This window comes from Sander vitreus, chromosome 22, assembly GCF_031162955.1.
Source record: "Sander vitreus isolate 19-12246 chromosome 22, sanVit1, whole genome shotgun sequence".
NCBI lineage: Eukaryota > Metazoa > Chordata > Actinopteri > Perciformes > Percidae > Sander > Sander vitreus.
The window spans coordinates 14,607,317-14,619,539 of record NC_135876.1 but is presented as its reverse complement, the minus strand read 5'-3'; the positions used below and the strand labels follow the sequence as shown (position 1 = coordinate 14,619,539).

The 12,223-nt window shown below is 40.1% G+C and overlaps 1 protein-coding gene across 1 annotated transcript; it reads right to left on the bottom strand.

Annotated features, from left to right (window-relative positions):
- On the bottom strand, nucleotides 1-6,682 carry crhb (corticotropin releasing hormone b). The gene is made up of 3 exons (XM_078280518.1): nucleotides 6,447-6,682; nucleotides 1,353-1,428; nucleotides 1-936 (listed from the first exon to the last, which is right to left on the bottom strand). Exon 3 carries the CDS (start codon nucleotides 914-916, stop codon nucleotides 407-409), a length of 510 nt encoding a protein of 169 aa, XP_078136644.1. The 5' UTR covers nucleotides 917-936; nucleotides 1,353-1,428; nucleotides 6,447-6,682; the 3' UTR covers nucleotides 1-406.
- Nucleotides 6,683-12,223: the final 5,541 nt, after the last annotated feature.

Sequence of the window (12,223 nt, the reverse complement as noted above, 5' to 3'; positions counted from 1 at the left end):
TAAAAAATATAGATATAATACGTTCTCTTGCACAACAGAAAATGACTGGTTGCACATAAGTTTATTAACAAACATAAATATCATAAATACAGGGATTCATAATCTAAAACAAAACGCCAACTTTGTTAATGCATTGATTCATGTCTCAACCAAAAGCATTTCATCTCAAATATGAAGAACGTGTGATTTCTACAGATTTGACACCAACATTAAAATGGCCAGGTACAATCGGATCATTATAAGTCAAGCCCGTTTACGCTCCATAGTTTGAGGTTAAAGCTTTAAATTATAAAGTGATAAAGCAGCACTATATTGTACACAGCATGTTTTGTGCTGATGGTAAAAATGCAACAACAAAAAAAGAAAGAAAGAGAAGGGAGATCTTTGGCCGTCTGGAAAGAGGTCTTCATTTCCCGAAGAGCTCCATCATTCTTCTGTTATTTTGCGCTTGCTGAGCCAGCTGTTCCGCCCTGGACATCTCCATCATTTCCCGCAGCAGGTGGAAAGTCAGATCCAGGGATATCGGCGGGTCTTCGGACCTCCTTCCCCTCTCCATCGACTCGTCTCCGCGGTCTCCGAAGCCGCTTATGAGCGCCCTGATGTTTCCAACTTTCCCTTGTAAAAGACGCCGCGTCAGCTGGAGTTGCAACGCTCTGTTGTAGATGGCAGATGTTCCGCCGGGATACATGGGCGATGATGGGAAAGAGTTAGAGTCCCCGTTGCCCAGTCGGATGAAATACTCCTCTCCAAGCCGCTCCAGGATGGGGCCAGACTGCTGCTGCTGTTGCTGGGAGTTTTGGGTTTGGGGAGCTGGGACGCGCAGGGCACCGCCAGGGCTCTCAATAGCCCGACATTCGTAGCGCGGTAAGAAGGCAACTAGCAGAATCACGGTGGTACCAAGTAAATTGAGCTTCATGTCAGGATATCAACAGGAATCTGAGAAGAAAAACAAATGCTTGGATTATTTTTCATCACAACTTTTACGCACGTAAAAACAGGCATCGCATTAATGTAACGGTGTGGTAACTATGAATAAAGTGTTGCAGCTTATTTGTTGTTTTGAGAGATTTAGTGATTCACCTCCATCCACAGTAATTCAACGAAATAGTCTTGGTAAATTGGTCCGTAATGTGTAATATTTGCGCATAAAGAGAGATTGGATTTTTTTTGATCATTCATGGATAAACTAGAAGTATTACTGTTATTGTTTCCAGCACTATAAAACAAAACCAAGTTTGAAAATACAGTGCAATTACTAAGGACAAAATCTACTTGGTGAGTTAAAATAAGAAAATGTAACATGGCAAAGAATTCATGCAGAAAAACATCAACTAAGCTGAAGCTTTTCATACCTTCAACCTTTAGAGGAGGTCCAGTACAGCCTTGTAGGTTGCCAGGTAGTTGGCGAGATGCCGCCCTCCTTCACTTCTTTGAAGAAACAAGTATATAGTTACTTAAAGAGTAGATGCAGAATGGACTTATATAGCCGACCTCACTACAAGTGTCGCGCTCCAAGATGAGATTGAGTCTGCGCGTTCTTGCATGGGTGTGTAACGTGAATGGACGCCTCTGACAAAGTGCTTTAGTTTAGATGAGATGAGTCATATGTGAGCGTGCGCGCGCGTGCACCAGCGTCTACCACTGTGCTTTCAGAATAGGCCTGTAGGTGCCACACCTGCTGGCATTTTCACTTGAATGAGTTAGTTGCAAATATTTGCGCAGTTTTGAAAGGAGTATTAAGGCAAGATAAGTTTGAAAATATGCCTTTTTTCTGCTTCTCAGTCACAGGCACAGCTCATTTTCTGAATTATGTGTCCACAATCAGATTTAAATGTAAAGAAAAAAATATTATATAACAACTTTTTGATCAAATTGCCAACATTTACAGTGCTATAATGCAATAATGATAAATAATTAAGAGACTAAAGATATTGGAAATGCATCAAATAGTTGCAGGTACAACAGGTACTTTTGGTGCAATCTACAGGACTGACTTTGTTGGTGCATATTGCACCACACTAATGATTCCACAGAAGGTTCCCAGCTGACCTGTCTTGTATTCAGTGAATGTGCATCTACGGTGCATCTCTGAGTGGCATTGTCTCCCAGTGATTCATTGCTGATGCATATACGTCACCACCTCTGCCTCCGGGTGCCTTGGCCACCTCTAGGGGACCACTGCCAAGCCACGCATTCAGAATGGAGAGCTTAATCCAACATCAACTATTCAAATCTTGAATAGTTTGATGATAAAAAGTAGAACTCTGACTTGTCTGTTCCTCTGTCTGTTTCACACTTAGTTCAGCTATTGTGCAATACAATGGAATTCCTAATAATGTTTTAAAAGTTGGCACTTTTCCACTTTAAGCATAGACTCTATATATTTGTTAAGTCACCTTTCACAATGTGGTAAAACCCTTTTCATTAATCCCTAATGGTAAATCCATTTTACCCAGACATTCAACCCAGGAAAATATAAGTTCCAGACATACAGTATGCAGATTTAAAGTGTGCACTAACATAATAAAACAGGCAATTTAAGAGAGAGGAGGAGAGGAGAACATTTGTAAATGTAGTTCAAATGTACAAGGGGGGTTTTTCTTCAGAATATCTGCCATCTTCGAAAATGCACATCTTATCTTAAGAGATTTTAGGTGATCACTCAGAGTGTAATTTGCAGTCCACGTGAAATTGTTTCTCCTATTAGCCTCTCCACTTTGTCGCTGTTCATGCGTGCTGCTCCGGGCGAGGTGTCAGGTCCCATCATGAGAAACACATGTTGGCTGACACAAATAGAAAACACCGCCAGATGAGAGAGTGACTGCTCGTGGTCAACTCATGTCACCTCATTTTCAAATCACTGTCCCTGCACAGATCACTGGGAGAGAAATCCTCTCTTGTGACGCCACACCAGAATAGACTCAGGCTTAAATCGTCATCCCTTTGTTTCCTCAATTAAGGCGAGTCTCTCAGACGATTAGATTAGATACAACTTTAATGATTCCCCTGGGGAAATTGGGATGTTGCCACTTAATATGACCTTTGTGTCTGACCTCTTAATGCAGGTAGATAATACCATAAAATGATTAGATAAAAAATCTGGACTTGAGTTAAAGTGAATTCCATACCAGACACTTTGAAGTGCTTCTGAGAAAGGATTTCACAGAACCAATGTCAGACGCACAAACTCTCCATGGCAACAGATTCTTTTAATTAATCATTTGACTTTCTAATTGCGATCTGTGGAGGGACAAGTGCTTCTCTGCGAACTGTCCCTTCCTAAATAATTAGACAGCTCTCCCCGGCGTATTGAGCTGTCTTTTTTCTAATAATTTTGGTGTTCTGCTCGACTTTGACAGACTCATTTTAATAAACAAGGTCACTCTGGCTGTTTCAGTGAGTATGAACAGGTATTCTGGTGCTGATCGCTGGGACTGCAGAGCCCAGGGCTCCACACTTAGACCTGTAGCTCAGGTGTCCTTCTGGTTTATAGTCCAGTAATATAGCCTGTTATAAAAACACATCTCTAATAGAAGTGAGAGCTTGGCCTTTCATTTTAAGAAAAAAGAGATGGAAGGTTTTACAGAAATGGCATTTCTGGTTTTACAATTGACCGCAAAATTACACAAAACGTGCATTCAACCAACACACTAGATATATAAGTAATTAAATGTATGATAATGTTCAGTCAGGGCAGTTTAAGGCTAAACAGACTGATTAATTATGCAGAATGAACGCTGCTGACCAGTTTCCCCTCCGGGTTACTTGATGTTCAAGTATTCTTCAGTGCAGCTACCTTTAAAAAGGAGCTTTTTGTGAGTCTTGATGCATGTTTTTTAAGCAAGCCATTTGGGATAAGATTGAACAATCTTCTGAGGCTCTTGAAATGATTACCTTTTAAAAAATGAAATGTGAGATGGCTTCCCTGGGCTTCTCCTATGGTTTGCATACAACACAGCCTGCATGAGAACGTGTGTTGCAAAGCTGTCCATAATGCAGCGACACCCCCAAGGGCTATTCTGTCTATATGAATCTAGCTTGTGTAAATGTGGAGGTGTTAAGTTATAGGCTTCCTTAATGCTTGTTCACATAGTGGAGGCCAATCTCCTGTTGAGGAAGGAAAATAATGTCCGCAAGGACCATATTTAATCTTTGTCTAAATTACCTTTTATATTTCTTCACAACCATGGCTGGATTTTCCCAGTTCATATTTTACAATTAGGAGAGTAAACATCCTAATAACATTAATTTAAAAAGCTTATCTTTAGATTGGATAGTGGATACTTAAATCTAAGCAGCTGTCTAAAGCATAATGTACCAAATACATTGAATTATAGGATATGTCTGGTGTTTCTTTAACTTTTTCTTATCAACAAATCCTGTTAAAACACCAAAACTAACAACGTGTTAGCCCATCTTTCATTGCTTTCTGTCGTCTCTCCCCTGTCTATGGCACTCAGCCCCAAGCCTATTTGTTCCTATGAAGGCGTAAATCTTTTAAACAACATATAGTTCCATCTTTATAAAAACCTTTATAAACGTTTTTAGCAAAGGTTACTCAGACAAGAGGCGTAAATGTTGCATTTGTTAAGGATATAACACACATTTGGTGTACTAGTTACTGTTTACTGCACCAAGATGTTTTCATGCTGGAAATAAATGTGTTTCATATATTGGTTTTGGAAAAGGACAACAGGAACAGGACTATAAATGTTTTCAGGGCTAGGTCATGTCACTGGTCCACATCTGGATTTAAACGACTTCACAGGACAAAAAGGTGTAGCCTGAGATGTTCAAAATATAAATATTTTATTATTTAATCCTTATGTTTTATGTTCAGGAAATAAATGTTCTGCTTCTGTGCATGATTTCATGTTTTTAAGTGATGTTTTTATTTCAGTAATAAGTGTTGAATAAGGATTTATTTAAATGCAGCAGATGTCCACTCTTGTGTAGATTTGACTGCTTCATACTGTGACAGAAATTGCCATCTCATGAGAAATCTAGGGCAAAAACATTCTACCAAACTTGTAACCCAGTTTTCTTGGCTTTTTGATAAAACACTTTGACCATAATTGGCTCTAAGGGGCCTCCTAATCCAAACATATAATGTGGATACTGTCTCCCCTGTGTAGTCTCATGGCTAAGGTTTCAATCATTTATAACTCAGTAGTTCTGTCACAATACTGGGTTTGTCATTTCTTTATGCGGTATGATCAGCTGCGGGAGAATAAAGTAACTCTAGGCCAGTGACAGTTACCATACAGGTCGACATCGACAGAAGGCAGCCACAGAAACAAAACATTTCAAATGTCTTTCTTCATTTTAGACTTGGCTTGTCTTTGAGCGTCAAAGACCTTGACCTTAAAAATCTCTCTTTTTCTTTCAATGCCTCTACCCCTCATTCCATATAACAATCAGAGGCGTAAATGCTGAAATGGTTGAATGGGTTTCTTGCTGTCTCTGTTGATGTCTTGTCACTTTGGTCTCAACTCAGATCTGTTCATGCAGGGACTTTTTATCTGGGTTAAGGTCCAAAACAAGATCATCAGACCAATCAAAGTTGCCATTATGCAGATCAAAATGGTTATGCTTTCTATTATATAACTATCTTTTTCTTATGTAATATTCTAACATGTATGGCACACTCTTCCCAGTTGTATGCTTTGTTTGGAGGAGTTTTGGTAGATGTGGGATGTATTTTTAAGTGGAGCGCTAATGAGAGAAAACAGTCAGTGTAGTGGAGGCAGTGTGGTCTTTTCTTCCTTTCTTCAACCAAGCATGTCTGCAGCGACTTAACAATAAGTTACGGTTCAGCATGAGGATAGCCAAGGCTGGGTCATAATAGAAATGCACATCCATCACCACACAGCAGTGACCAGTTTAGTCAATAATGTCATGCCCTAAGAAACTGGAGAGTTTCTTAGGGCACTCATTCTGAGTGGTGACGGCTTCATCGAATTGACTGACAGTTGCTTGTTTCTAAGAAAGCCTTGCCCTGCATCTATATGTGTGTGCAAACTTTTAAAGCCATGTCGCCAAACTCTCAGTCCTCTCAGATGATCGCGCTGGGCCTCATAGCATGCATAATGAATGTCCTCCAGCACATTAGAGACAGGATGCAAGCCCGTGAAGATGCAGTGAAATCAGCTGTGTTTGTGCAGCAAGAGATGCATTGTTGTTTTTCAGAAAATGCATTTAAAGTAGTCTAATGAGGAAAACAATGGGCTGGGCTGTTATATATTGTGATGGAGCTGCAAATGGGGTCAAAGAATATCTTGATAGCCCTTGTGCAGAAAGGACAACTCAAAAAACATAGTCTTAATTTTGTCTTTATCACATCAGAGGATAATTAGAAAAGTGTCTGTCCAATAAAAACACGTAGTATATAACTGACCTCCTTTGTCTGTGCGTGTTTTTACCCCCAAGTAAATCGAATGACTCACCCATTGTTTTCTTTTCTTTGTTTTACTGGTTGAGATCAGAAGATGACCGTGGGTTTTCTGCAGTGAGTTGCAAAGCATTCCTCTTCTCTAATTGTTTGTGTAGGTGTCTATGTTCCCTCCTCGGTTTCTTTCTGATCATCTCATCATCAGTGAGGAGCTAACAGGCACTGATCACACAGAAGCTCCAGGGCAAAATCAAAAATGAGACAATTACAGCAGCAGCAGCACTCTGGGAAAATCTGAGAACAGCACAAGAAAAGATAGAAGAAAAAAGGAGCAAATACAGTAGAAATGTACAAACTATGTTAGTTTGGCTTTTGGTAAAATAAAATTGTGGTGTTGAATGTATCAGAGGATCATTGCTGGACTGAATTTTGTTCTCTGTGATTAATTTGACTGAGTGGCTGTAATTTAAAAGCCTCCAGAGCTTGGCATCAATCAATTGAACTAGTCAAATAAAACTAATGTAATGAATCAATCAGCAGAGATACACACATTAATCTGGAGCGCTCCTCAGTCAGAAGCCTTTCAACATCAGGCTTAACCCTCCAGAGAGAGGGAGAGTGTGAATGCACAGTACGGATGCTCATGATAACAGAGATACAGAAAAACAGTGGGAGACAGAGAGGTGGAAGATGCAGTAAGTGTGAATGGCAGGTAGTTAGACGCGCAAAACTGATTTTGTCTAGTAAATTCATCAGTGTGAGTGATTGGATGACTCGAGAGTGACATCATTTCTTGGGATGAGCAATGAAGAGAGGCAGCTGTCAGACAGACAAGAGGTGCCAGGAAGTGCTCTGTCCTTCACTGTCCCCTTTCATCCAGTGATAATGGGAGGTCATCTAAACATTTAGCAATACAGAGGACCTGATGTAACCGTCCCTTGAGCTGTTAGAAACCTAACTTTGATGCAGAAATTTGCCTTTCCACAGTCAGCGTCTACTATAAGCACTCATCTGCACAAGAGCCCAACCCGTACTGTTTTTTTTAACAACATACAATTCGCAACATGAACATATCACTCCCCCACTCGCCATCCCACCCACCCAGACAAAAACCAAGAAAAGATGACCCAATAACAACAATATATAAGACCACACAACAAAATAATAACAAAACAAACAATCTGGAAACCAAATAAACCTGTGAATGACGACAACACCACATACCCATCATACACGTCCCTCCCCAGCACAAAGCTTCTCAGGAGCCAGTACTGGGTTTTTAAGGCAGATACCGAAATTAATTGTGACCAAGATATGTACTGAGCAGGACTTTCTACAGTTGAAGATTACACTTTTAAGATGTCTCTGTGACGATGGATACCTTCTTATATGATATATTATAGTTTTTATCTCAGTCATTTAGGATTTCCTAATACTTAACATATCTTAGCTACCTTAACTTTAGCCCAATAGTCAAAACTCTTTCTCTAAAGTAAGTTTTATTTTCTGGTTTCAGTAGTGCTAAAGGGTAAACAAAATTAGTTTATGTTTATATGCTCTCAATTGCAGCTGCCAGGCTCTTGTTATGCTGCCAAGCATATTGACCTTGTGAAAGACTTTGCATCCTGATATGTTTAAGCACCGCTGTGTCTGAGCCTGGAGGATACGCATGGTCTTCACGCAGCCACATCGCAGGTTGCCCAAAATGTAATTTCAAGCAACTCCATCTTCTCCTTTTTTTATGCTTCTTCAGTTTATCCACTGTCTTCTGCTTCAACTGCTTTGCAGACCTGAGGATATCTTGCTGGTGATGTGCCAGTTGCCTGTTTTGTTTTATACGGTGTTGTCTTTGTCCAGAGAACGAGACCTCTGCAGCCCTGTTGTGTTTTCTTTTTGTTCAACTGCTATTTCCCACTTGGTCTATTTTCACTACTACACATAATACTTGTGGCCTATGTTAGCATGAGTTTTTGGACTTTTGTGTGGCTGACAATCTGTAGATTTGACAGTTTCGGTTTGCTTGCTAACCTCTGTATGTAGTCTAAGCCGCTTACCACATCCTGCCTCAGCTCCTAAATCTCTTTTTTGTTGTAAAGTTCACATAATATCTTTCTAATCTTTAGAAAAGCCTCTCCAGTATCCAAAATTGGATCTTTGCCATGCAGGGTATTTTTTTCACCTTACAGTTCACTTTAACAATCATCCTCCTCAGTAAACCTCTGTAGTTATGAAAGCTCCCAGTCATGAGCAGCCAAGAGCTAAGACAAACGTCATCATGATGTAACCTTCAGTATGTCTTCTGCTGTATATCCACAACTGCAATGACGTTTTTGATCTGTACCTGTGTGTCCAACACTGTAAGTAACTGAGGGTTGTGTTAGATATATAATTAAATGTGTTGCTCTCATCACACAATTATTCTTTCCATTGTGACAACCCAACAACAAACAATTGCTGGATTACTATGTGTGAACTTGCTTTGTGTATAATATACTCACTTTGCTGATAGAGATAAGTGTTTTCTTTATTATGTTATATTAAAAATAATACATGTCACAAGAGGGGCTCATCTGCCCTGTCGACACAGCAATTTAGATTAGCTTTCACGATTGCTTGCAATTAAATTACAGCGTCTTTTAAAAACTCACTGAGTGCTCTGTGTGATTGCTTTAGAATTAGTTCTGCTGCAGGATACTGTAAATAGAATAAATTAATTTAATCTCAGGTCATATTTGAGTACCTGCATTTACATAGCTATTGTTGTTTCCACTTTTACATACTAATCAGTGTGCGGAGAGCAGATATTCATTGAGCGTAGCCAAAAGGTTGCGCCCAACAAGTTTTCCAAGAACTTTCAATTTGATCACTGAACTGCTCTGTGATTGCTGTTTGCAAGTTGTGTTTTGTAATTAGAGTGTGTTTTTTACTCTTCTCAATCCATCCTGATGTGTCCAGTTCACTGGGCTGTGCATACAACTCCCACACAGCAGATTGTCAACGAAGGTGGGCTTCCCCAAGCTCCTTGACCACTCAACATGGGTGAGCATGAATTACATTAGCCACAGTTATGTAAACTTTAATTAAATAAGGGATTTGGATATTGGCACAACACCAATCTCACACTGCAGTGAGCTGGAAGCCATCGCTCTCCACTATGCACACTTTTTTTTGTATCCCAGTACACGTGCATATATGCATGGGTACAGTATGTGTTGCTATGTCATGATGCTCACAACAATGCATACTTTACACTAATAAACCTCCAGCAGAGAAGCAAGCTGAGCTGAGACTAAGTATATGCAGCCATCTGCCTGATTGAGTTGTGTGATATAATACTGAGCCCCGAGGTGGACGTAGTTTAGTTAAACTTGGGTTGGCAATGACTTTCAAACAGGGCAGAAGGAACAGGAGCCTAACTAACCACAAGTAGGTTGTACATAGCCTGAGGCGATTCACACAATTACAGTGAAGACGCTGCTTTGTTGCACCCCTCCTCACCGCCTGTAGCTGCATGGAAAGAATCACAAAAGGGATCCTGCATACGTTGTCTGTTCTAAATCAGCTGTGACACTGAATCATCAGGTTTTTATTTGGGAGCACACGGATGGAGTTGAGGCCTTGTGGTTGTCGCTCTGCATTACTTTCCACTGACACCATGTACGCAGGCAATGAGCACATGAAACTGGAGTGTGAATTATAGGAAAAGTCTTAAAAACAACTCAAATCCTGAGAAGTAGCACACATGGTGATGTTTGCTTCCACTTTGAGGTGCTTGTTTGAGTGAAAAGGTGAATGTGTGAGCGCGTGTGTGTGTGTGTGTGTGTGTGTGTGTGTGTGTGTGTGTGTGTGTGTGTGTGTGTTATTCTCGTGACAGACCTTAGGATGTTTGTAAGGACTGCATATGGAAATAAAAGACCTGTTTTTGTTCTTGATCACAGCTCGTTCACCACCATTACATTTAACCTCAGAGCCCGAGCAAGTGTGGACAAATTAACAGAAACACCAAATAATACCAAGCACCTAAGAGGGGAGCAGTGTCACACTTTGCCTTTGCACAGAATCTTCTTTAGATGCTGTCACAGTCTGAAACTGTGTTTATTGAATAGGAAAAATTCCCTCTTTGAAGGATGAAGGAGGGTGAAATCTGCTTTGCACGCTGAGATCTAAAACTCCCCAATAAAGGTTCATTGATGTTCAGATCTTTTCATTTCTCGGGGGTGCAGGTTTTACGCTCCTTACACCAGGTTTTGCTTCTTTGTGCACAGGCGTTAGATTAGAAAAGAGGTTTCTGAAAGGAGGCTCTTATATACAGTATATTCAAACTTTGTATACCTAAGGCCACTATCTAGAGTTTTCTCAGAACTTGACCTCGGTGTCACTGAGATTGAGTGACAGATGTGAATTTAGTGGTCAAGGCTGTACATTGGAGGTACTTAACCATTATACTAAGAGCGCACTTGATGATAAATTCTGTTACCTTGATATATTCTGCTAAAAGGCAATTTTAACGTAATATTATTTCTTCTTTCATTTGTAATTGTAATGCTGTATGAATTCAATTTTTCATGTGGTACTTTCTGTACACCACCTGCAAACATGAAGGATTGTTTTTTAAATGCATACAATATATTTAACATCATTACTCGTTAATCTGAACGTACAGATTGGCAACTTTAATTGTAATTTATAATTGTTGAACATGAATTGTTCTTGGTCAATTTAACACAGTTTAATGATGCTTTAACTTTAAGATCAAAGGTTATTTTAGGAACTAAGGGTGTTTGAGTATTCCAAACCTGAGATGCCTTGTGAAATTCTTCTAAATTGTTTCACTTACTCAAACTCTAGGGCACGGGGGGGAGCAGGATAAAATTTACATATCAAAGCGAGCATACCGATGCTTGAGGGTCCCTGCATAGATGTATGGGATCCATATTATTTATAGCTCAGGAACATCCCCTGGGATCCTGACGCTGTTCGGGATCTGTCATGCTATACAAGAGAGGACAGATGGGTGAATGTAGCTTGCAATTAATGACTGTTGCATCATGTCAGGCCAAAGGGTTTTGTGATGCGTGACCGACATATAATCACGGCATTGATCAGACAACTTGTTGGAGAACAAAGCAAACTGGGCTGACAGGAGTCACTTTGAGGGACACAGTCATGATAGCAGGAGAAGAACTGTATATTGTAGGCTATCACTGATTCTCTGCTCTGACATGAATGGGATCATACAGGGACGTTTAGCATGCCAGTGACACACTGACACTTTGTTAGCGATAAGTGACAGTGGCCCTAAGAATGAGTGGACCAAGGTGACTTCTGCCCTTTTGCTAATGAGCACCGCTCCTCTGACTCATTCGACAACATTGACTGATACAGGAGGAGTCGCTCCTGTTAAATGGCGCAGGAACAAAGTCGCTAATCCCCGGTGGGTGTCTTGGAATATCAGCCTATTCCGGTTCTCTGCACTCAATATATCATACGAAAAAGTGCATGCAAACAGTACAACGTGTCACCTGTTGCAGAGGCAAATGGGAATCAAGTGTAAGTAAGGTCAGAAATGGACTAATGGATTGTCTAATAAAAGAGATAGAAATGGAGAAAAAAATTAAAACCTTTAAAGCCACTAGCAGAATAAATTAGGCAGCTTAAATTATGATGGTGAGCTACAAAAAAAGGGCCAAAAAACAAGTTTATTTTTAAACTTGACCTCTGTGTCACATCATCCTTTACATCCTGACTTGCATCTCCCACGCAACATTTTCCAGTTCCGGCCACAGATGATTAAGAGTTTTTGAAGTTCAAAAGACAGATACAATGTCTGAA